The following is a 26,528-nucleotide window of genomic DNA, read 5'->3' as shown; positions in this document are numbered from 1 at the left end:
CCATCTGTCTCGCTGCAGCCAGTGATGGTGGAACAACTTTTAGTGTGGGTGTCCTGGCTGGTGGTGTCAGCCAACTAATCATGTTCTTTAAAAGAAAAATCAATGGTACTGAATATTCAAGTGTAAATAATGAGTGAAAATCCTTGAGCTGGATAGTGTGGAAGACACCCAAAGATACTTGTTTGTAGAAAGGGGCTTCACTGTTGCAATTGGAAACACATTTCCAATTGCAACAGTACAATGTGCCATGATGGCAACTGGTCATATAAAGTGTGCACATGTTCCATCAAAATTGCATGTTAATATACTCCAAAAAGCATATATTGGAGGCTGCATTAGAGCCTTAATTATGTTAAAGCCAGATCTTAATTTATCTTTTTGACTAATGAGAGTTTGATAGTGAGCTTGTGAGATAAAACATTCAAAATTGCTTAGATGTAGTAGCCCTCTGCAGCTCAAAACGTGCTTCTCTGATCACCCATGAGTTGCGCCCAATTAGAAACATCAATGCACTAGAGGAATAAATTTGCGGGGCAACCAAACTGTGCAAATCTGAATCATGCGCCACTGCAGAAGTAATACGCACCACAAATACAATGACACAAAAAATAATTCCTGCAGGCATTTCGCATTATGGTTTCTATATACCATGAGTAATACGGTGTTGGAAAAAATACTGCCACCATGTATATTTTGCTTTAAATAGATATAATGCAGCTTCGTTTTACTATGCAAAGGTCAATTCTCCAAATAATACTGTGCTGTGGCCAATTGTCCAAAATACATTGGGTCATGATCATACCCACAGACTACTAGGTCTTAGAATTGGACATCAGAATACTGTGTGATAGAAATGGGTTTTCATTCGAATTGTTTACTAAAGTAAAGAACGTTGTATGATAATACTTTTAGCATAAGTCTCAAGAAACAATCCGTGTTATGTGAAATACCCAGGAGCATAAAATAAGGCTGGCACACTCTGAAGACGTTGGTATATATTTTTTGTATTGTGCTTGAATGTTTTAAATGGACTCTGTAAAATGAGCAAATGATGCACTATTGTTCTTTTTGCTAAAATGCTGCAGTTGTAGTCTTACTAACACCCTGAGTTTAAAAGCCTTATGTCACTGCATACAGATTCACTCAGGGTTTTCTCCCTCTAATGACCGATATTCAAATGGCAGCTCAAGATACCACTCGGTGTTGTTTAAGAAATCCAGGTTGATTCAAAGTGCTTCTGTTAATAATACCCAGAGTCACTCGGAAATCTGCCAATGCTAATAGCTCTTGTAAAAGAAACATTGGGAGCTGGACAACCAATCCAATTCTTTATTTGTGGCAATAAATCCTCTTGCAGACCCAGCTCCATATTAATGCAGTAGGCCTAGTTTACACACACTATTCAACAAGCCCATTTGCCCTCTTTCTGGCTTGGTTTCTTTTTTTACTGTTATTGTGGTTCTTCGTCATTTCCCTCTGCCCCACAACGTCATTGTTACTTGTGGGTGGAGCTTCTGCAATGAGGCAGGGCAGCGCTCACCTTTGGACAGCAGCAGGTTTGAATTTCTTCTCATACCTAAGTTGGCCAAAATGTACACCAGTGCAGTAGCACCATAAATGTGTCCTTTTCCAGCACAGCCAAAGCTTTGGGCAGGAACTATCCTGGGAGCGCCTACTTCAGTCCATGACTCTACATGGTTCTGCTAATCAGCCTTTCCCTTTTTGGGGTTGGGGAGATGAGGTCCACAGGAGTAAGGCAGGTGGTGGTGCCAATAGGTATACTGCCCTTACCAACATAACAGGTGTAAAGCTGCAGCCCTGTGTTATGCTCTCTCACCTATGAGTCAGACCCATAACTGCACAGTGGATAATTGAATGTATAATTATTTGCCGCAGGTGTGGGCGATGACTACTAATTACTACCCAGAGTTCTGGCCGTAATAGAGCGTTGAGTCGCTCAACCTTGGTAATAGCAGTCCTACCTGGAGTTCTTCTCTGGATAATACGGCCTCAGCTGAGACTTCAGTCTTAGCAGTAAGTAGCATATAATACCACATAGTCCAACACACACAAACGCCATTGAGATTGTGTCAGGCAGCCCTGACTTTATAGAACAGTCCCCAAGCTAGGCCCTCCTGTGGCTGCCCCCTCAGCAGGGTTGGTACCTGCAAATGCAAGAGTTTCAGGCCATTGTCCTTGTAAGAAGTGCTCCCAGCCTCCCTTTGCCAACCAAGGGAGCACTCTGATCCTCCATCACCTCACAAAATCAAATCTAAGTCATATATGATAAGCTTGTGCCATGCAATAGCTGTGTATTTATGGATACTTGTCGTGTGACCAATCGCCGCTGTAAACAGCACATTTTTAAACGTGGTGATGGAGCGGACTTTCAGAATAAATTCTGAATTAAAGTACGCAGTGATGAAACTCCCATAATTTTAATTTACTAATGAGTGTTGCATGTTTTGCACGTTTTTGTACTGGCACAACCTAGAATAATGTGCACCTACATGAACACGCGGGTTTAATCATTTGTGCTCTTGTCATGTTCGTCATTCTGCTCTAAATAGTACATTTACTTTGTCTTTCGTTTTGTCGTACATTAACTGCGGCTGTTTCAAATAATAGCATGTGCATTCTTTAAAAATGTGCTTTTGTTTATGTTATGTCGTCTCATGTGTTTGTGTTTTGTTTATCTTTTGTATGCAAAGCTAGGTAACATAGTTTAATGGGTTAGTTTTAGAAAAGGGGGTGGGTAACAGAATAATTATCATTTCTTGAACTAATTATTGTCTTATGTTTCCTTGCATACTAGACTCATGCTAAAAGAGGCCTGTGGCCTATTTCTAAAATGGATGTCCGAAGTTCTGTCAAAAGTTGGGCCTTGCACAGCAACGTTTGAATGTGGAAATATTTTTCTACAATAATGCTTTGAAAGTGGCTCGTAAACAAGGCTATGTGGAAGTTAAGAACATTTGATTCAGCTTCCATGGTCAAGGACAGGATATTCAGTGGCGGAAAGGCTTGGACGGAGGAAATAATTTGCCTAATGTTGCAACTCACGTGAAGCCTGTGACTCGCATAGACTATGAACAATGCCGTTCTTGAAGAAACATGACTTTTGCTATGCGAGAGTCGTATGACTTCATCGGATGATGTCCTAGACCAATCGTGTTTCGTCTTGCTCGAATATTTGTAGTCTTGTAGTTAGTTTTAGATAGGAAAAAGGTATAAAAATTGCCCCCTAGCTAAGAGCACTGTTCATTCGTTCCTGTGCTCCAGAGATGCTGTTGGACTTTCGTTTCACGTAAGATCCATTGAGACTTTACTTTTTCTCTTAGGGTTTTCCCTTTAGCTAAGTTAGAGAAATAGGGTGTAAAGAATTTTCCTAAATGTTTGAGCATTTAATCATGCTGGTCTGAATTCGAACTGTCAGTCTAATGTGCCTTTCTAATAAATCATTTTGCTTAATAAAATTGCTAATAAAAGAGTTTACGCTTAAAAATGCATTCTGCTTTATAATAAAGTTAATTAAATAGATTTTAAAATGACAAGCTGGTCTTGTTGGTTTCATTGAGTTACCATTAGTTAATCCATTGCCTATAATACTGACTTAATTAAATGTATTATAATGTGTTTGATTAATTAGGTCATATGATTCAGTTGGTCAATTTATGTCTTAGTCATCAATGGGCCTAGTAATAGATTTATAAATTATGGTGAGTAACGTGGTGTAGAGTTGTACATATAAGACTGAATTTCTCTTGGCCATCTGGATCAGTGGCTTCTCAGAACCTTCCCAACCACATTTAAGATACAAAGTAAAAACACATTTTAATTGTTTATAGCTACTACATCCGTATTTAATTTGGTATGTAATCTATTGAAATCCTCCTAACAACAACTCAGGCATCGAAAAGACAAACAGCCCTTGTTTGGCAGTACTCTTTGTTGAAGGAATTAGTCAGCAGGTCAGGCAGAGAGCATCAGAAGCGGATCCGAACCAACAACTGAGTGTAGTTTATGCTTTGGCATGCTGCATTGCCCCCACGAAGCCTCACACAGAGAAAGAGACGAACACCACAGATGAAACACCTACACATTACAGCGACAATTCTAATTTGTTTTTACCTTGAGTTCCTAAAGTGGAGGATTGTGGGAAGGGTCTAATTCTTAATGAATCACAGATCTCAGCATGAGTAGGAGCAGGTCCATTCATGATCATCTTCACGACCACAAGACTTTTAAAAAGGCATCAGTGGTGCACAATGCACTATTTATGGTTTCACCGACTACGTTGGTGTATGCGTGGTGAACGTTTTTCAACTGAAGACTATAAAGTAAATAAATAAAATAAAAGAAATAATGTTTGGGATTTGGGTATTAGAATGCATGGCTGGCCATCTAATTTTACGAACACTCACATACTGCACTTTCAGAAGCATTCACAAACTGAAATGTAACCCTTTCCCACTTCGAATGGACCAGAAATGTATTCCTCATTCATAATGGGGAGGAGAAATGAACACCCACAGATTTGTTCGGGGTTTAGAGGAAGGGCTTCCTTGATAGGCATTTTTCCTGTGGAGTGAAAAAAGGACAAAGTGTGCACTGGCATAGTACACTGTATTCCCCCCCCCAGCATGTAACATTACACTATGTAGAATTACACAAGCTGGAATAGGAGCCTGGGGTAGCTGTCACATTACATTCCCTGTAAAATGCTTGGAAACTGGTGCCTGGAACAAATTTCAAGGTATACTATTAGGAAAGTTAGCAAATTCCCTAAAGTAGTAAATCAGAAACTGTGACTAGGTGATGGCATGGATGCAAATTTACTCCTTTTTCCATGCACTAGGCCGAATGCCCCTAATGTCTTTATTCACACAGATTCAGATTGAGATTCAAAATCTTTATTCAAATTTCATCAAATCCATAAAAGTAATCTCATATATACAATCCCAATTAAAATGGTTACAATTTCCAAATTACATTTAAAAAACAAGCACAAATTATGTTATTTAGCAGCTTCAGTACGAAAATTGTTTCATCAGTTTTCCATAGTTTTGCGTACATGAGAAATAACCCTCAAAAAAGTGCTAGCGCGAAATATCAATTCATCAGTGTGCAGCGTAAGCAGCATCAAGTAGGACTGTTCCAGAGAAAGTGGTCTTTGTTTCTTAAAATATGGGACTAAAAACCATTTGATGTATTTTAAATAAAATTTGCAGGAAAAGAAAAAATGTAAATCATTTTGTGAACTCACTCCATCACATGGGCAAAACCTATCTGTGGATTTTGTAGAAAAATAGCCTAGTGGGAAACATAATAAAAATCTTACAGTACCTGCCCTTAAACGGAACGAAAGTGATCTTTCCCAATTTGTCATCGGTAACGTAAGATACAATGGGATTGGTTGCCTATACAGATCTTTGTGCACGAAGGCCTGGACGGTTGATTTGGTTAGCTCCTCTTCCAGTCTCTTTATTATAAAGTGCGTACAGTGCAAACTTTGTTTCATTTTTGTCTATAGGCTCAATCTTGGAGGGGTCAATAAAAAGATGGCCTTTACCCACGCTGCTCAATTTATTAAAAACTCCAGAAAGCCAAGGGATTGTCATCCCTTTCTCACAGGTGAGACAATATCCTATAATTTCATGGGTTAAAGTAGCCGATTTATTCCTCCAGATAGCCAGCCAAAACAAGGCAGGTCTATCTGCTATGAAATCCGATATGTAGTGCAGATTTAATTCACAATGACAAATATACTCTGAAGTGGAAAAAGGGACTCCTAGGATTTTCCTGCAAAAAAGATTTTCCTCAGTTTGAATGCTGGGTGTTTTACCCAGGCCCCATATCTCCGCCCCGTATGTTGCTACCGGGGCACACTGCAATTTCCAATTTTTTTAAATTGCTTTGGTAGCACCTATTTTCTTAGGCCGTGGGAGACTAAGAATGGAATTAATGGCTTTTGAGAACTTGTTCGTGGTGTGGACCAAATGTCCACTCCACGAGCCGTTCGCAGCAAAAACCATTCCTAAATAGGGAAATGTATTTGTGGAATATAGTTTATCAGTTCCTACCGAAATAGCACTAAGCTATCTTTTCCCTGGCCCACAAGACATGATGAAAGATTTTTTTAAATTCACTTTAAGGTCTAAATATTCCATATACTGTGTGAAAGTTTTAACCAGGATCCGTAAAGCATTTGGTGTGAGGCCCATAAGGACCGCATCATCTGTGTAAAGCAGTGTCGGTAACAATCCCCCTCTTATTTTCGGAACATCCGTAGTTGCCAGTTTTAGGGAATTACTTAACCCATTAATATAAATAATGAATAACAGGGGTGCTAAAACGCACCCCTGTCTGACTCCTCTTTCCACCTTTATGGCTCTGGAGATTTCCCCCGCCATCCCGATCCTTACTTTGGCTTTTGCATCGGTGTGCAGGTATGCCAAAAAGTGTACAAGGGCCTCATCTAAACCATAATCCAGAAGAATAGACCACAAATTAGACCTGTTTACTAGGTCGAATGTGGACGATAAGTCCATAAAGGCTAAATAGATTGGTGAGGACCTGGCGATGTTGTATTTGCCAATTACTAAATTTAAATTATAACACTGTTCTGTCGTCCCAACCCTACTTCTAAAGCCCACTTGACAGGGGTCTAAGACGCCTGTTTCCTCTGCCCATTCATTGACCCTATTATATAAGACTCGTCCCATAATTTTCAAGGTGTTGTCTAGGAGTGAGATTGGTCTATAATTTACTGGGTCTGTTCTCTCACCCTTCTTATATATTGGCACAATTATGCTTGTAGACCACGTATCTGGCATTGGCACTAAAGGTAAACTGTTAAAAACATTTGTTAAGATTGGTGCCCAGAGTACCGGTTTCCATTTAATAATATCTATTGGGAGACCATCTGGCCCAGGGGGCCTTATTACCGAGGCTCTGTTTGATAGCCGCGATCACCTCACCTAGGCTAATCTGCAAAGAACACCATTGACCTGGTGTATAGCTGTCATTTACCTTTGGAGGAGTAGCATACACTTTGGAGAAATGATCTTCCCACCGGTTACTTGGGATAGTGCAGCTAATTGTGGATAGTTGATTTCCCATATTACGCATGTTTTTGACTGCAGGCCAGAAAGCAGTTCCATTCTTCCCTGCTGCGGAATCAGTTAGCACCTCCCACTGCTCTATCAATATTGCTGCCTTGCGTTCCCCTATTGTATATTTGTACTTCTTTCTTGCCACCCTAACCTCCATTTGACATCTGAGTTTTGCGCTCAGTGCCTTCTGTAAGGCCCTGTTAGCAGCTGAGCAATTGCGATCAAACCACCTGGGATCCGTATCTGTTCTTTGATTTGGGACAGTTACCAGTGACTTTATTACAGTTATTACAGTACACAAACTGGTGAAATCTGTGATTACCCTTAGATAGTTCCCATCTGAGAGTCTACATGAGTCTATTAGATGTTGATGCTTGTTTATAACAAGCTTGACTATGCTTCCACTATCAACCCACCTCCATTTCAACCTCAAATTATTTGTTGCGGGCGTGATATCTCTGGCACCTAGTGTGCGAATAAACACTGGGGTAGGGCCCAATCTAATATTCGCCACTACTGCATTATGGTCCCCAAAAGCGGTTTCTAGGACTTTGGCCATTGTGAGGCAATCAGCTAACTGAGGTGACAAAGATATAATCAATAGTTGTAGAGTGATCTCTACCTCTAAAGGTCGGGACATAATTGGTTGTAGGGGTAGGGCTTACATCTATGGCTTTAGTTAGAATATGCTCATGGATAAAACAATCCAATTCTATGCCCCTTTGTGCAGATCCGTCAGTTTAGTTATTTGCTTAATTTAGTTAAGGTTTTGGAATTTTCGCATTGAAATCCCCAGCTAAAATAATCCTATTACCCATATTTTTATCTGGTTGCTCAATCACATCAGATAGGGTTTTTTTTAAAGTTCTTTAAAATTTTTATTTGGGATTGAGTAGAAATCATTATTCTAGAAATTAATCACATAAAATGTGACCTTTCTTTTATATTCAATATTCTGAATATTCGGGCTTGTGGTTGGTATTATCTTTATACTACCATCTGCGGTTATCCTGATCCCAATTAGTAACCCGCCCGCAGGCCGACCAAAATCAGGATTAATTGCGGTTACACTATTGCAGTTAAAACCCTCTATATGGAGATCAGTTGTAGCCCATGTCTCCTGGAACATTATTATATCTTTATCAGATAATAACTTTAACCAGTCCGGGTCCGATAATCTAGGTTCCAACCCAGCAACATTCCAGCTAAGGATCCTAAGGTCAGCTTTAGTTGACTTATTTAAACAGGGTTTTTCAATAATTTTCCCATTTATAGCCACCTCATTTAAGGACCTATATTTGACTACCACACTATCTTCACCACCACCAGAGTTTTTGATCGCTACAGTCTCCATACTGTTTGTCCCTGTAACTGGTAGACACTGTGTGGTGGGTGCTACAACTACATCTACATCCCTATCCTCAGTAGTGGGCTTTGAATAACTATCGTCAGTAGAGGACTATGAATAGCTATCGGCCATCTGGTTAACTCTCCTGTTAAGCTTTCTAAACCCCTCCCAATCTCCTTTGGAAAGCCCGGTAGGTGCTATCGGTCAATCGACCATCTACAGACAACTATATCTGTTGGTAGTCGGAATTCCTCTCCAACCTTCCATAAATACTCCGTCTCTGCTGGGGTTCCCTCCCCACTCTCCCCATTCTCCTCTCCAATCATGCTAACCTATTCTACTCCAGTTCCCATCATAACTCGGCCCGCCCTGACTCCTAGGGGGATAGAAGAAGGAGAGTCGTTTTGTTACAATACCTTTATTACTACCTTGCATTCTCCATGAGCATATATAATCTGCAGTACGTGGATCCTCAAAATTCATTATAACACAGTCACAATGGGTTTGTTTCCTCTCTTGTCCCACTTAGGGCACTCTGCGCACCATTAAGGTCCTACTTGACCAATGGGGTGGTAACGGTCGATTAATGTTAAGCCAGTGTTGGACTTTGTTCTTTAGTGACCAGCTAGTTTCATCTGTGTGATCCGCCAACTCTGGAACCCCAGTCATAACCACCACAAGGGGACTTGCTTCAGGAGGCAAATTAACAGCGAGTCTACCCTCTTTTGCTCCCCTGTTCCAGTCCTTTTTGGGGGGTGAGGTGGAGGCCTTAGGTGTGTTATCTACCTGTCTAGTGTGCACAGTAGGGTTTATCAGTTTATCTGCTGTTTTCTTATCTAGGACCATAGGGGTCTTTGGCTTTTCGTTTACATTTACCACTGGGGCAGATGTTTTCTAAGCTAGTGAATCTACTAATTTATTATTACTTAGTTTAGTCCCCCCAATCTTTGGTGCCCCATGGTTGGGAAGGTTTTTGGAGAGAGTACTCAATTCGGCCAATTGTTTTTGTATATGCATAAGTCTGGTCTCTATCGGAGACAAATGAATATTGAAAAGCTCCCCAATTCTTACTAAAAGTTGGCTATTGGCTTCGCAATTATTACATACTCCGCCAGGAATCCTTGAGACCTCTACGCTTTCTGAGTCCAAAGCCTCATTTGTCACAGTGTGTCTTTCATGCCCTTTCTGACGGGGATGATCTAATCCTTTCCCATGCTTTTTAGTTAGCACACAGGTCTCCTTAGCCATTGGGACTTTTGTCTGTTTAATTTGTTTCTTTTGCTTCTGTATAGTTCCCTCCCTCCTTCCCCTTGACTGCCTCATACTTATGTCATCTTGTGCAAGATTAATAACTAATTCCGGGGTCCTTTCTAATGCCAAGCTTAATTGTGAGTCTGATAAAACTTGTGACGCTGATAAATCAACCTCGTTTGGCATGCTATGCACGTCTACACGAGCTTCTACTGTAGAGCCTTTCTCCTTAACCTGTGCTGGGGTTCTAGCTAACACAAGAGGTCCCAAGGATGATCGTTTAGCCAGTGCTAAATCTTGGGAAACTCTACGTTCTGAAAGGATAATACCTTGATCTATGGCTTCGTTGGCCCTTATTATAAAGTTATCTAGAGGGCCTATCAGTTGTGCTCCACCCGCAGCCGTTTTACTTCTGCTACTTCTTGTGGACAGTGTATAATATTAAAGCAATATGTATTCACATATCTTGCTGTTATGTATTAAAAACAGTTAGTTACAAAACAATACATACATACATATTGTATATGAGCAGAAGTAAAATAAAAGTAAGAAGGAGTAAAGAGGGGGGCCCGGTCCAGTCTCACTTGATCTTTAACGGGCTTGAACGGGCCCGCCGTTGGCCCGGGCTTCGCCGGCGCTTCACCCGCGCGCGTCCCACAGGGCGCAGGAATAAAGAGAAAATAAATAGGAGAACGAAGGGGTTGTGGCGGGAAGAGGACCAGCTGCGGCTGATCGCACGCCGCAAGGCAGGCTGGTCCTCGCAGTCCCGTGAGGTAGTAGGCACTGTCAAAGTTCGCCCCCTATGACGGCAGCTTCTCCCCAAATCCAGGAATCAATCAGGGTCCCGGCAGCAAGCAGTCCAGCAATCAATCAAGGTCCCGGCAGCAGGCAAGCACTACGGCTACGAGCGGCACTACTCAAATTATTTGCTCCCATCGCAGTTGATCATTAAAAGGTTGGATTCTTTATTAGTGCTTGCAAACCTGAATATATGTATTTAAATATTTGAAATCTTTAGTAGGGGTGACAGGAAATGATTTGCACATAACTGGATAGTAGGAATGTTTGTCACATGGTTTCTGAATTCACCATTTCACTGCTCCTGACAGGTGTCAAAACCCCAGGTTATAAAACATTTTATTGGATTTACATGAAAATCCCTTTGGCTTAATCGTGCCTAGTAAACAACAAGGGGGACAATGAGGGCTTGATAAAGGTCCACCGTACTTGCCATGGGTAGAAATAGAAGACAAAAGAGGTACTGTGTTCCTGGGTGGCAAATTGGCTACCTGGTGAGTACTCAGAGTGGTGGGGAGGTGGGGAATACCTCCTTTCGGAACTAGGACCCTCACAAGCTAGGTGTCATGCTTCATCATATGGGCCTGCTCCTCGTCGAGCCAGCGCTGCAATGCACGATGGTTACCCTTAAAGGGGCTCTTTATCGGAGATCTTTTGTTCCTTGCCGTAGGTGCTGTGGGTGTGAGGGGCCTGGTAAGATGTAGATGTGGTGTGTGGGTTAAAACAGGTAAGGGAATCCTGTATAATTATTTTTATTCTGGAAAGTTCACAATCTGACTAAAAAGTCAAAAGAAGGAGGGCGACTATTTTGTTTTAATTTGACAAAAATTACGCTTTACCCCTACATCTACATGAAGATGAAGCATGACACCAAGCTTGCTGGGTGTGTGAGGGTCCTAGTTCCGAAAGGAGGTATTCCCCACCTCCCCACCACTCTGAGTACTAACCAGGTGGCCAACTTGCCACCCAGGAACACAGTACCTCTTTTGTCTTCTTAATAGTGCCTAAACTTTGACTTTCATTTATCACACATGAAATGCTGCAAGCGTAAGCAGTTTATTGAGTTGTTTAGCTCCCACTCTCCTTCGAAAATGTCTCCAAGTGATCTGGGGGTGCTGCATAACTGCCGTACCTCTACCTCCAGTGCCACTGCTGCAAATCTGTCTGAGGGCCTCATCATGTTTATGTGCCTGGAGAGTAGGGGCAGCAGGACTAAGATACCAACCACACTGCACCTTCCTTGGAACCAAATGCTCCATAGTCACAGAAAGAATTGGAGCAGCATAGGCAAAATATACACCTTTCTTTATGTTGAAGGGGAGGGTATGGTGCCCCTTAAAAATAGAATGCAAACATTTCCATCCTGAAAACGCAATAACACACTTACTTCGCTCACAAGTCAGAATCTATCTGACCAATGGAGTTTGCCCCCTGGCATTCAACATGTTGATAATTTTTATATCAGGTAGCTGAGAGGAGAGACCTCAGGTAGCACTTGGACCCTAACCACTTAAGTAACGTTACACTACTCTCTAGACTGCAATATCACCACATGTACTGTCTTAATGTATCACAGCTGAGCCTGGCTAAAGTCTACTGGGAGTGTTCCTTATGCTGACCCTATTCAGGTCCAAACAGGCCCTATGTGGTCCAAGGGGCAGTCGTACATGCCTTCTAACATATTTTTGGTGCTATTTGATGGATTTGCTGGACTACTATGCAAATGTGACTGGGAGTTGTGAACTGAGAACTATGAATTGTGAAAAGACAACCTATGACAGCAGGTAAACAGTGAGAATAGCTCAGGTTATTTATTCTAAAGCAAGGTGGTGAGGTGGCATCACTAACTACACATCATATGCGGTCATATTTCTCAACTCGTAGGAGAAGCTTATCAATCAAATCAATTGAAAGTTATCTTCATCAACCACTTTTCCACTGTTCCTTGAATTTGAGGTTCGCCTTGAGGACTTCTTTGAGTCAAAGTTGAAAAATGTTGACATACACAAAGGATCAAGGCTCTCAAACTTGTTTATGCTTTGAAACTTTGTATTGCATAGTACATTAAAGAGAATCAGAGTGATGTAAGCAGCATGTATCATAACAACAAATCATAGGTAATAAAATGAAAAGTTCTCATCCAATCTCCGTATCCCATGTCCACCCAGCCACCCCCTCTAACAGTTCACAGATCAGCAACATGGAAGACTCTCAAACTTTTGAGTTATTAGAACTAACTGGAATTTATCGATTATGCAACAAGCTGTTTGGAGAGCCTGAGACCCAATTCATTAACTTTCAAGCATCTGAGGTCCTGCATCTGGGGGAAAGATCCAGACAGTAGCTGGAAAGTAGTTATTGGATATGGATGTCATACTCTCTAAGACCAGTGGTTGTTTAATTGTGACAGTGAAAATAAGGCTGAAATCACCAAGGGGAAAGACTGTGTAGTTGTTGAGGGAAACTACTCCTTTCCAAAAATGCAGCTTACTAAATCTTTTCCAAAGGTGGACTGAAATCCAGTATCATTAATTAGAGTATAAAAACCGATGAATTGCAGAATCCATCAATCCAAATCAAAAGGAAGGACGAATGCAGACAATTTCGACTACAATACTCTCAATTGCTGCTATAACTAAGGAATTTGAAATTGGAGGCTAAAAAAGAAATTGGCATCCACAGATTGATTCATGGGAGCAGGGCAGGTGCATCACACAGAATATAGCATGGACGATGAGTGGCCTCAATTCAATTTAGAAAAGTTCCAAACATTTAATTTAATGTAAAATTGATGTTGTTTTATTTATATGTGTTTGTGAATGAAAAAAAAGTGTCATGTGTGTATTTTTTTGTTTGATTCTTTTTCTGCATTTTTTTGCAGTTCAAATCATAGACAAAGCTTAGGCCGGGGTCCCCGGCTTCCAGTAATGACTAAGTGTGTGTGTGGGAGGGGGAGGGAGGATGAGGAGCAGCTTTGGAAATGAGCTGGTTTGAGTATGACTGAGGTTATTCCAACCAATGACAGGAAAGCTACATGGTGGAACTACACATACGTATCATAACTGTCATTTTATCTGTGTCGGTTGACTCGATCCTAGCCACAACTGGTCAAGAGGAAGATTTAGTCTTGGATTCGTTCCAGTCTATGCTTTCAAAAAGAAATTCATTCTGGACATTCCTCAATAATGTAATTCATTCGAAGCCAAAAATGTATGGCTGACATTGTTGTGACTCAGAAGCAAAACATTGTTTTGACTGCATTAGTACTTCACCATATAAGCTTACTAAACGAATGGCACTTCCAGTGGATTGGAAATGAGTAATTAAATTTACTGAAGGGAAAAATGTTTGAGGTCTTGCAGTGATTATGGATTGATCAAAAAGAAGCAACTACAAAGAAAGATTTTAAAAAGTTCTGCGGAATCATCACTTATGCTAGTGTGGGTGGAGCTAACAGACAGTAATGTCATGCTGGAGCAGAGAAGTGGGCCAGCCACATTAGGAGCCTATAGGCTGGGGAATGTCACTAAAATAAAGAGAACATGGATACTGAGGGGTCTGGCTGAACAGCCCTTCCCTTTACTAGCTTCATCACGGAGGTAAAATGGCATTAATCAAGGTCTTTAAAGCACCTGCAGCAATCCGTGTTCTACCTCCTACATTGTACTCAGTAAACCTGATTCCACTACATAAGAAAGACAAGCATTGGAAATGCAATAGGTCTCGCCTTTGACTATGTTAAAGCCATTTGCTTTGCTAATGGTATTGTATAGCAAAGCAAATGGCTTTAACTTAATGAAAGGCGAGACCTATTGCATTTTTAATGCTTGTTTTTGGATGCAGTCTCTGCCTTATCTCCCTTCTGACAAAACATTCACCATTGTGTCTTAATTTCCTTACATTTTTTTGTATTTCAAATGATATTGCAAACATGTCATAGCTCTCCGTCTGACCCCTGCCCGGCAAGGATTCTGAAGAAGATTGCAGAACCTTTAAATCCGGCAGTCAACTCAGTTGTTAATTCATCACTTGGTCATGGAACAGTACCCAGCTGTTGGAAAAAGGCCAAAATGATTCCTCTTTTGAAAATACTCACAGCAGACCCTACGATCGCATCCAACTACAGGCCCATTTCATTGTTGCCTTTCTATTCTAAGGTCTTGGAGAAGTATGTCAACTTCGTGCTAACAGACTTTATAGAAGGTAACCAAGTGCTTCATGACAGCCAGTCGGGCTTCAGAGCCACTCTTAGTACAGAAACAGCTTTACTGGAGGTCTCAGAAACCATTAAAGTTCAAATATTGCTGTACTTGTCTGCGGCTGTTGACACCGTGCCCCATGACCGGCTTCTGCATAGGTTAGCAGAGTGTGGAGTTGGGGGCACGGTGTACAAGTGGTTTGCTTCCTTCCTCTCGGAGCGGCAGCAGGAAATCTGGTTTCCGCCTTTTTCAGCTACTATTACCTCAATGCATGTGGTGGTCCCGCAGGGCTCTATTTTGAGCTCCCCTTTTTAATATATATATATATATATATATATTTATATGGCCCCTCTCACTCAGTTGGCAGAGTGACATGGAGCAAAGATAATCTCCTATGCCGAGGATACGCAACTCCTGTTCACTTGTGATAAGGGAGCGAGTTTTCGCGGTTGGGAGATAAAGGAATGTCTAACTGAGGTCTTTGCCTGGCTGCGTCTGAAACAGCTGAAGTGTAACTCAGAAAAATCTGAAATCATGTTCTTCGGCTGTACTTCTAATGCCGACGGGAATACATGGTGGCCCAGCGATATGTCCCCTCCTTCGGCCCCTGTTAGCATGGTTAGAAACCTAGGAGTTAAGATGGACTAGTCTCGCTATGAAGGCTCAAATTCACGGTCGCCGGCACCTGCTTTGGCTTGATAAAAATGGTTAAGAATGTTCTCCCGCTCCTCCCGTTGGAATCCTGTAAGATCGTTGTGCAAACCTTAATTACATCCAGACTAGACTACGTGAACATCCTGTATCTGGGGCTACCAGAGTATCTACTCAATCGGCTCGAGTTTTAACGCTGGAACACTCCTTGTGAGTATCCGCGCGCTTTATAAATTTTCAATTTCATTTCATTTCACACCCAAAAAATTACAACTGGACTCAAAAATTTCTTCCACATGGTTTTCTAAGTGGCAATTGCACTGTGTTTATCAGTGTCTGGTACAGTGCAGTTAGCCTAATGGGATTGTTTCTGCACACGTTCTCGCCATTCAAATATGATTTGTATCCTACTGGTTGGCAGCGTGGGAAACTCACAGTGGCAAAAAGAATTCCAGCTATCAGTGATCCACTGGGTTTCAAAGCGCATTTTCCAACTAATCTTTTTTTTTTCCAACTGTCACACGACCTTGGGCGGTGGAGGAGCGTGTTGTTGTTTGGCATTAGTGGATAGCTGTGCTAGTTGGCACAAGCACACCTCTCCCCTCCCATCCTAACCCCCACCCCACCAGCAGACATCCTCATACCACCATGTTGATATGCAAGCAGAGGAGAGAAGCGCTGAAATGAAGCTTTTCCAAACTGCGGAACTGGTTTTGACAGACCCGGGGCAGTGTCTCAGTGTTTTAGAGAGGAAAACACCTGGGGGGCCGGGCAGTGGAAATGCTAATAAATAATCCGATCTCACTAAAAGAAAAGTGAGAAAACCGCGATAAAAAAAAAGAAAACTGGGAGGGAGGGTAAATGAGAGGGGGCATGCCGGAGGTGATCTCCTGGGAGGTCCACAGTGTGTAAGGTGGGAGAGGTGGCAATGGAGCTGCCAAGAGTCGAGAGCGCTGAAAGTGAAAGAGAAAGGCAGAGAACAGGACGTGTTCAGAGACACCCAAGGACCGCAGATAAAGGTCAGGATGGCGGAGAAGAAGAGGGGCCTGGTGCGAAGAAACCTGATGAGAAAAAAAGGTCTCTGCTGATGCAACTAGGCCAATTTATGGCATCAACGAAGGCAAATGATGAAGTCAGGGGGTCATGGTGAGCAGAACAAGGCTGACATGCGCACAGAGAGGGAAACCAGGCCACCCTGGAAACTTCGCAGAACACAGGTCACCTTCAAAGAAGGTTCTGGATCTACGTAGCACTTTAGCTCTCTTTAAACTGAATGGAAACCTGGGAGAAAACAGAGCGTGCTCTATCGGTTACTTTATGAACATCAAATTAAAAGACATCATTATCACCCCAATATACCGCCTCGACAAAGTGAACATTCACTCTAAAAGTGATTGAGGGGGAAGGGGGATGTAAAACAACCCTGACAAGTGTTCGTATCCTAAACCCAATCTGCAGAAGATGAACAATTACAGGCTTATATATGGTGAAGGCGAAGGTCCCGAATGGATGCATGAAGCTATGCACTTTGGGGGTTTGTGCTGTTCTCAGGCCAATTAATAATCCATTATGAACAAACTACATTTCGACTACAACATGGAGAAGCGGACAAAGGGAACTAGTGCCAGTGTTAACCCTTGGGAAGGGGCACAGGGTGAGGAGGCGTGTGGACGGACAAGAGCATCCTCACAAGGTTGTAACAAGCATCAGTGATTATGTGCACCACGCATCAGCATCAGCAGCATACATCCTTCATGTCTGGGAAACACAAGTCCATCCTTCCATGCTGGATCCCATTTCTGAAAAGCCAGCAAAAAAAAAATGCCCTATTTGTAGGGACAGCTATTGTTTTAGTTCGATGACATGTCCTGGCAATAGAAGCGTGCTGTACAGAAACCCGTCTGCCTCTCCAAAATAAAGGAAACCTCTTAATTAGAGGCCACCGTCTGAAGCCTGCTAATTGACAATAATACGATTTCATGACAACAGCTGCTCGCTCTAGGCGGAGGGCGCTGCTCTGCGTGCGCTGTCACTCCACGAGCCGAAGTAAGGGCGCTAATCGGCCTAAGCATTCTCCTGTTGACTACCTACAGCCTCATGCCAACACAACCTGTGTGCAGGGCCAATTGATTTGTTGTAAGCCGGAAATCCTCTGGCAGTCCCCCACCCCCTCCCTCCACTCACGCCGCTTACGTTTGTCAAAAGATGATCTATGCAGCACCGCTCGGGTGCAAATCAGCGGTGCTGAAATGTGTACTTATCGAAGAATGCTTTATAAAAAGTGTTTGAAAGCACAAAATCACCAGCATGCCACTGAGTGTCAATGACAGGCACAGCTGTGTATGCCCTTGTGAACAAGTGCAGCCATGTGAAAGTGAAAGCGATCGCGATAAGGCCGCGCAAATTAAAAGCGTGCAACGCGTGTGCGACGGGAAGAACCGAGCTATGACAACAAAATGGGGTTGGACTGTTAACAGTCCCTACGCACACGTGCATGCTGTTTGCTTTGGACAGATGGCGAGAGCGGCCATCTTTGTCCATGCAGACGCATGCATGTAAGCCCTTGGGAGAATTGATTACAAAAGGTCCTCGCATGGCGAGAGCAGCGCATGCGCTGCTATCGCCAGGCGAGACCTAACAAAAAATGGCCTGGCCAATCATAGGCCCATCTCATTATTAGATGGGGCTAGCAAAATATTCTGGAAGGACTATTTAAATAAACAGCAAGGATGTAAATGTAAATGTAAATGTATTGGCATTTATATAGCGCACTACTTACCCGTAAGGTCCCAAGGCGCTTCGACCGCTGCAAAACCCTTCCTGGCTTCCCTGAGAGATGGTCCCTTAATGGGTATCTCCAGGGTGAGACCAGGCATCCCCGGCGGTCTGGTGGGGCCGTTAGTGAAGATGAGGCAAGCGAATGCCCAGAGTTGCCGAGTGTGATCGCTGATCAGAGTGGGCACCGAGGCGAGAGAATTATCGAGTCCGCTGACCCTGGTCCAGAAACCTGCCGCGCCGGGAATCGAACCCTGGTCCCGGGCCGTCCTCTGCTCTCGGGTCTGCCGCCGACCAATGCATATGCCGGTTTAAGGGCATGGATAGGAACAATTGTCCACGTAGTGTGCCTTTATATGATCTGCTTCAAATACATTCATTAAATGCTTCTACATACTTCACATGTGTTGATTTAAAATCAACCTTTGATCTAGTCACTCATGATAATATTGATATTGATGGTTCGCTACTCCTTACAATAGAGGGACTACAGACATGAAATACTCCCAGAGTTCACTACGGTCTCAAAGGCGAATGTAGGGATAGTTTTGAGATCAATAAAGAAGTCCAACAAGGGTGTGTCTGGCTCCAGTTTCATTCAGCCTATATTTAAATGATGTAGTAGATTACTGAGGCAGACCTTTCAGTCTCGGAAATAGGCCATACTATAGTCCCAGTCCTTCTCTTTGTAGATGATGCGCTTTTATTAATTTGCAATGAAAATACAATCCATATGCTGTTAGAAACACTTGATACTGGGACTCTTAGGGTTTTTTTGTGTTGTAAATGTAACACAAAATATGCCCTCGAGTACAGTAGAAAACTGGGCATCAGTGTCTAAACCAATCTAGTGATAGACCCTCTTAACTCTCATTTAATTAAAAACAGTGCAGGCCTGCTTTAGAAATAGAGCAGGGCTTGGTACACAATGCCTACTCTGAAATCTTATGTGATGACCCTGCTCTCTATCTTAAAACTGGACTTTTTCAAACCTGACTAATCAAAAGATGATATGGGAGGCCTAGATGCCATGGTCAGACTGAGCGGACAGACAAACAAGCAGTGGGGATATCCCTCTAATGGAGCAGCACTGCAAAAGGCCATTTCTACACAAAATAAATTCTGTTCTTATAAACCCTCACGGTCCCTAAGATAGTCTTCAGCCAGCCTGGTCTGTGCGCCTAGTTTTAAAAAGACAAAGCTTGGTGGGAGATCCTTTCAAGTAAAGGCAACACAATTCTGGAATAAACTACCAATTACCCTGAGAACAAAAACACATCTGCTGAGCTTTAGGAGAAACCTAAAGACATGGCTTTTTCCTACTTTGCTGAAGTAAAACACAGCTCCCCCATCTGCAATTCCCTAGAGGAACATCGGTGTAGACTGCCAATTTGATAGCTCCAAGATGCCCGCTGGGTGAAAGCTACATTTTAAAAATGTTGTAATAAATGTAAAAAAATATATAAACTTTCTTGTTTATGGTCCATTGCCACCCTCGCGGAGTCCCCGCACAGATTGGGACAGTGGTCACGGTCCAAAGACTGATAGGGTGCAGTGCCTTCCTAATGTTGCAGGTGTTCCTAGCACTGCATTCGACAGTAAGTGTGCTTTTTAAGGTCAGTTACCCCTCACAGTGTGTTCTACCTTTAAAAAAAAAAATAAGAGTCCCAGAGCCTGTTTTGTAGAAGGGATTATGTTCACTGACCCGAGACTAGTTGGTATTACAGAGAGTCCGGTCACCAGTTCCACGTATGTGAAGACTGGCATTACAATGCCAGTCTGTCACAGTCACCGTACCGTTGGATCCTATTCCTCAGGTAGACAGCACCCGTATCATGGAAGGCACGGTAAACAGGACCAGGCTCCAAACAATGATCTCCATGGTGGAGCAAACAGCTCCAAGCATACAATTGTGCTGCAGTGAGTCAGAAGACTGGAAGTGCTGCAGTCAAAATCCTACCTGAAATCCAACCACACTGCCTGCCAACAGTCATCCCCTCTGCAGCTTTGGCCATTGATCAAAAATTCAGAAGTTATAAGTCGCAATAATACAAAAGCTAAATCAGATACTGTGCTCTGAACCCTTGATTCAGTAAAGCAAAAGGAGGTGCATGATTGTTAGAGAAGGACAGAATGCCATAGGAGTTCCTTCACTCACACAATTGCAGATATTGGCCTGCAGGGGTTTGTGATGGGCATCAGAAGAAATCAAAACCAAAGGATGTCTCCAATGGGACAAGTTAGTGATAGGAGCAATGATCAACACTTTCAGCCTCCCTGAGGCTACCTGTAAGTAAAAGCATGTACGTATGGAGTCGGCTTGGAGCAACGGGATGGCATATAGATTATCAATTACTGTACTGTTCATCAGATCATCTTCATTTTCACGTTGTACTCAAGTGTAGACTGACCATTATTAATTAAAAAGAGCAAATACCATGTAGGTTCGGCTGTCTTAAAGACTTTGGAGGCCGGCTCTCCTGCTGGTCCTCAAACTATGGGTCTGATTTAGAGTTCAGCGGACGGGTTACTTCTCCTCAAACGTGATGAATATCCCATTCGTCATATTACAAGTGTATTATATCTAATGCCACTTGGATATCCTGTACGCTGTATACAAATGGCATTGGATATAATATACTTGCAATACGGTGAATGGGATATCCATCACATTTGTGATGGAGTAACTCATCTGCCGAACTCTAAATCAGGCCGTATATAGTAATATAAAAGTTAGAGGCCAACCCTGTATAATACAATTTACAGGCCAACCTTGCACCATTCAGTGGTTGCAAAGACCCTGCCGTATCAGGACAATTGTGGGAGAATGAAGTGCAACTGACCTGGCTCTACAGATCCTCTGATTGTACCAATTACGTTATAGATCCTGGTTACTTTGTTGTTGGTGTGGACATGCATTTTGACCTTTCTAAAAAAGAAGTGGGAAAAGACAAAGTTATGGCTTTCATAAATTAAAAGGAAGTAAGACATTTGTTTAGGTAGCTCAGGGTATCAAGATCTCACATTGAAAAATCAATCATATTTCAAATGGTCTGAAGCAACTAAAAGGGAAAGTGATTGCTCCAAAAATAAATATAATATATAAGCATATATAATCAAATTCATAACTTAAGTGGATTTACTTAAGTACTTGCTGCTTCATACAGCTTATGCTGCCAGTTTGCTGAGAATTTAAGTTCATCGTGAAATTTTAAGACCTGTTCTTTATGTAGTAATCCGGCTCAATTCCTGGTAACTAGCTGCTGATGTGCTTGAGCACTGAGACATGTGAGTGGTATTTTATGTGCTAGTTATAAATCCTCAACTAAACTGCAGCACTTCATGTAAGTGTAACATTGTTTCAGGTGTTCTTTTAGACGGGTTCGCTTAGTTTAGTACTCACTATACAGATCAGACTGTAAACTGATATTCATCCATCCAAAACCAAAACAAACACTGGCAAAGCCAATGGGTTTCACCCGTGATACTGTGATGCAGACTACCGACTTTGCCAATGTTTGTTCTTATATCTAGATGATGCAGTGTGTTAGCATGCACGACAACCATCCTGGAACAGTTTTTCTTAAAGTTTAAGAAAAGGCATTTCAAGATGGCTGCCTTGAATGGTTTTCATTTTAAAAGCACGCCAAGATGACGTTTATGTGCACACGCATGTACGTTCAATGCCATCTTGGAATATAAGTTGAAAGTAAAATAAAGAGCATTCCAAGATGGCAATTGTGTGCATGCACACACTGGCATCCATTTTGAAATAGAACAAAAACCATTCAAAGATGGTCACCGTCTGATGCAGCAGCAGGAGGCAGTTGGAGCAAATGGCAAGGGCTAGGGGTACATTTTAAATAAAGCAGGAAGGGGTATGGAAGAAGGAACTGCATGGAGAGTAGGGAGAGGGAGAGAAAACAGTCCGTCATACAATGAAATCCATGACATCAACTGTGGAAAGATACAAGTCATCCAATCAAAACATTGTGAGACTGAAATTCTTCTTGGGTGTGATAAATACAAGAATAAGAAGGGCAACAATTAAATCAGGAGGAGGGAACTGAGACATACATGGAAAGGCGGGCAGCAAATTATGAGCAAGGAGCAGACCAAAAGCCCACTCTAAGTCTATACTGGATACAAAAGGTTGTCAATGACAAGTTAAATCTGTTAGGAGGCGAGGCCTAACAATAGCTAAACTCCCAAAAAATAATTAACTTGAAAATAATGTAGTTAATATTTGGTGGATGTGCGTTAAATACAGCCTAGAACTAAAACCTAAAAAGAAAAAAAATAAACCCGCTCAGGAGGTACTTGCAATATTGATAACCTCACACATAACATTATCTCAAACATGAAATTCAACATTACATCATTTTTATCAGTTAAAGATTATTACTAATCATTGCAAACTTACAAAATCATACTTAAAAATGTATACAATGTGAAACACCAATAGACACTACCCACTATACACTTTTACAGTGTTAAACACGGAGTAATGAATAATGTGTGACACTTCATTAGCATACTTAAAAATAAAATACATCATCCCGCCAATATAGCATGCTTTGGATAAAGAGCAATTCATAACCAGAAAAGAAATTGTGCACTCCCCCTTCATTAGCTTAGTGACTAAGTCATTCATAGTCTCACATACTGTTACACACTCACTCAGTGTCTTAATGACAGTGCTCGCCACCTTTCACACAAGACGTGGACTGTGAGAGTTAAGTTTAATTAAATACAGTTTTATGTCATGTTAGAAATGGGATCCCCGGCTGGCCAGGGCTTGCGCCAAAGTCAGTCAGAGACCTCCACTCCTAAGTCAGGGCAAGGGAGTTACACGCCAAGATAACCCCTGCTCACCCTCTAGGTAACGTGGCGCGAGCAGCAAGGCTAAACTCGGAGGCAATGTGAGTTAAGTGTTTGTGCGCGCACCCAGCAACAACACCCAAGGCCCACCACAAAGGAAACTCCACACAAGGTTATATATACAAATAGCCTTTGTATTATACCAAAACACATTAGATAAAGCACACACTTTACAATGTGCCAACAGGCACGGGCAGAATTTACAGGGGATATGTACAAGACAGGGCCACATGGACCACTGTCAGGAATCAGCACTTTTAGAACTTAGCACTAGGTAGAATTAGCACTTAGAACATAGAATATAAATCACTGTAGTACAAAATAGAACATAAAGCTCACAACCAGTAATCACTGGTAACAGGTAAGTACCACCTACGCAACCCTAACCACCTTAGGAACAGGTCACGCAGGGAACCAGGACCTCACTAGCACCACCTGTACTAGGAGAAAAACAACCACCTAAGTATCACAATACAAGTAGGGGCATAGGCACATTACACATGATACATCTCAACACATTCAGAGGTGTAGGGAAGGAAAACACATGATGCATCAAAACACATTCAGAGGTGTAGCAAAAGAACAATTGCGCAAAAATCACATTAGTCACCACCTGTGACTGTCCCTAGGCCAACTGGCCTCTCTAGGGCTAGGCCGCCCTGTGTCCCAGTGTCAGGGGCCTAAACGTAGCAATTGCTCACAAAGTGCTGGGCAACTGGTGAAAACAATGGTGGGGACAACGTTGGAGCCTTCCAGGCTCTGCACCAAGCACTTGTGTCCCCCAGGAGCCTTGTGGCTCTAAACCAACAGAATGGCCCTCCCGAGCCTCTCAGGGCTCATAAAACAACTGTGCCCCCTTGAGCCTCTCTGGGCTCGAGATCAATGGGGCCTTTGAGCCTCTCTGGGCTCTGAACATCAATTATGCCTCTGAGCCTCGTGGGCTCTTCAAACAAGTGATGCCCCCTAGAGCCCTCGTGGCTCTGAACTAGAACTGTGGCGCTTTGGAGGCTCTCTGGGCTCTCAATAACCATGAGGCAATTACCCCCGACGTTGGAGTCCCCCCTTCTGGGGACTCAAATTACACAAATGCCCCCAAGAGCCCTCGTGGGCTCTTCTCCAAGATGGCCCCTTCGTCGGAGTCTCCCTCCTGGGGACTCGAGATCTTCCAAATGCCTCTGAGCCTCTCAGGGCTCGAATTAGCAAGGATGCGCCCGAGCCTCGCAGGCTCTAACCACTCGGTGGCGCCCTTCGTGGGCGCGGGCAATGATTCTACGCCCCAACGTGCCCCCTCTCTCCCTCGTCACGGGAGAGCTTCGTCCACTCACCGGGCTTGTGTGGCGGCTGTTCCTGGGGCGGCTTTCCTCTGCCCGACTCTTCTTCCGCCTCCTGGCAGCACTCCGGGGCTCTCCCTCAGTCCCGTGAGCCCAGTGAAGGCCGGCGCCGCTCTCCTTCTGTCCCGAGGCCCCGCCTACAACCAGGCGTGCCGCGGGCACTTCCGGGCCGCGCTGCTGAGGGCAGCCAGTAGCAGCGCAGCCCTGGGGACATGGAGGCGGCACCTCCGGGTCGCACTAGGCAGCGGCCGGCAACAATTTCAATGCCCCTGGGCTGCAGCGGTGATTTTCGAGGGGTGGGCTCCCTCGGCAATTAAATCACAAAGCGAGGTGGGCACTCGATATGGGGCCAAACAAATGGCACTAGGTCCCTGGTGGGGTGGGCACCTGCCAGGGCTACAAAATCGGCAAATACGGGGCAATCGCCGGGTGGGCACCTGCTTCCTGCAAACAAAGTGCTCCCAGGCGCTATAAAGGCAATAAAGCGCTCCCAGGCGCTAGGGGTAAAAGAAAAGAGCTCTCAACGCTAGGGCAGGAATAAACTCCAGCAAAGTCCTTCTAGGCAGGCAGGGGGGCAAGGCGGGGCCCAGAGCCAGCTCACTGGGCCTCCAGGCAGGGAGGCAGTCCAAGTGGGGGTCCTCCTGCCCAGCAACAGCAGCAGCCCCCTCAGGATCCTGGAAGAGAACATTTTGTTAGGGGACACAGCCCCTTCTTATACTGTAAATTCCTTTGTCTGTAGGTGCAGGGTGGGGGAGAAACCAGTCGCAGCTGGTTTTGGAGCACCCTTGATGGTTCAACCACCCCTTTCATTCACTAGGGAGGCTAGGGTCGTTAGACGCACCACAGGGGGCGGAGCCAGCATTGTGTGGCGAAAGCCCAGCCCCATTCAGGAATAAGGTGCTGCCCTCCCTCACATCACTCATGGTGATCTCTCCACTCACTCCTGGGCAGACCCATCCAGACTTCCTGGAGCCAGGCTTGCCAGCCAGCTCCAGCCAATCACACTCCAGCACCCTCACAGCCATGTCTAGAAGTGGCACTTCCACACTAGATACACACACGCCGCATACATCATTTCGCAGCATTCAATCACACGAGTCCGCACAAACCAGACTCTAGCCTGTACACCCCACGCATCAGGAACTACCAGGGACACATACATTCCCCATGCATTCCTATGGGAGGGCAGGCCTATCTCATCACATGCACGCAGAGTGCGCACGCACTTTCCACTGGGACACAGTGAAAGTGCGCAGAACCCAAAAATCACCATCACCAATTCACCATTTAAAGCAAAAAGTTTTAGGGGTGAACCTGCCAGAAGGGCCAAGTCCAACACAACCCCCTTCCAGCCAAAACGCAGGGGAGACCAATCACCACCGTAATGGACTTCCCTGCTTGGGGCGATAGAACATGGACACGGGCCCGCAACTGCAGGGACACCCTCCTGTTCTACGCCACGGTGAACCCATGGGATTCCTTCTAAAAACACCGTCTGGACCAACTGGGCTACCCCACTGGTACTCCCGAGCTGTCCGCGGCCAGGATCAGGCCCTGGGCCACCCAGGTGCCACTGGTCCTTGCCTATTCGCAGAGCGGGGGGTAGTAACCCCTGGCACATAGTAGCCATTCTCCACTCTTCCTGTCTGCAAGACAGGACTAGACTGCCACTGGTTCTCCAGCCTAGGGTCTACACCCTCAGGCGGACCAGGAGTCTCAGGGAAGGCTCTCCTCCCCCTACCTCTTCTTCTAGGGTCCCTCCTCCTCCTGCGAGGGGTACCGTGCCTGTTGGCACATTGTAAACTGTGTGTTTTATCTAATGTGTTTTGGTATAATACAAAGGCTATTTTTATATATAACCTTGTGTGGAGTTTCCTTTGTGGTGGGCCTTGGGTATTGTTGCTGGGTGCGCGCGCAAACACTTAACTCACATTGCCTCCGAGTTTAGCCTTGCTGCTCGTGCCATGTTACCTAGAGGGTGAGCAGGGGTTATCTTGACGTGTAACTCCCTTGCCCTGACTTAGGAGTGGGGGTCTCTGACTGACTTTGGCGCAAGCCCTGGCCAGCCGGGGATCCCATTTCTAACATTGGTGGCAGCGGTGGGATAAAAACCAGTTGCAGCTGGTTTTGGAGCACCCTTGATGGCTCAACCACCCCCTTCATTCACTAGGGAGGCTAG

The 26,528-nt window shown here is 43.8% G+C and overlaps 1 protein-coding gene across 1 annotated transcript in view; it reads right to left on the bottom strand.

Annotated features, from left to right (window-relative positions):
- Nucleotides 1-26,528, bottom strand: part of LOC147696877 (N-acetylated-alpha-linked acidic dipeptidase 2-like) — a 699,908-nt gene that overhangs the window by 194,011 nt on the left and 479,369 nt on the right. The window contains exon 11 of the mRNA XM_086933985.1: nucleotides 20,981-21,066. Within this exon, the coding sequence (XP_086790111.1) occupies nucleotides 20,981-21,066 (86 nt within the window). The remainder of the gene's footprint in view (nucleotides 1-20,980; nucleotides 21,067-26,528) is intronic.

Source organism: Lissotriton vulgaris, chromosome 8, assembly GCF_964263255.1.
Source record: "Lissotriton vulgaris chromosome 8, aLisVul1.2, whole genome shotgun sequence".
NCBI classification, from domain to species: domain Eukaryota; kingdom Metazoa; phylum Chordata; class Amphibia; order Caudata; family Salamandridae; genus Lissotriton; species Lissotriton vulgaris.
The sequence above is the reverse complement of the archived record's forward strand: the minus strand, read 5'-3'. Positions and strand labels throughout refer to the sequence as shown.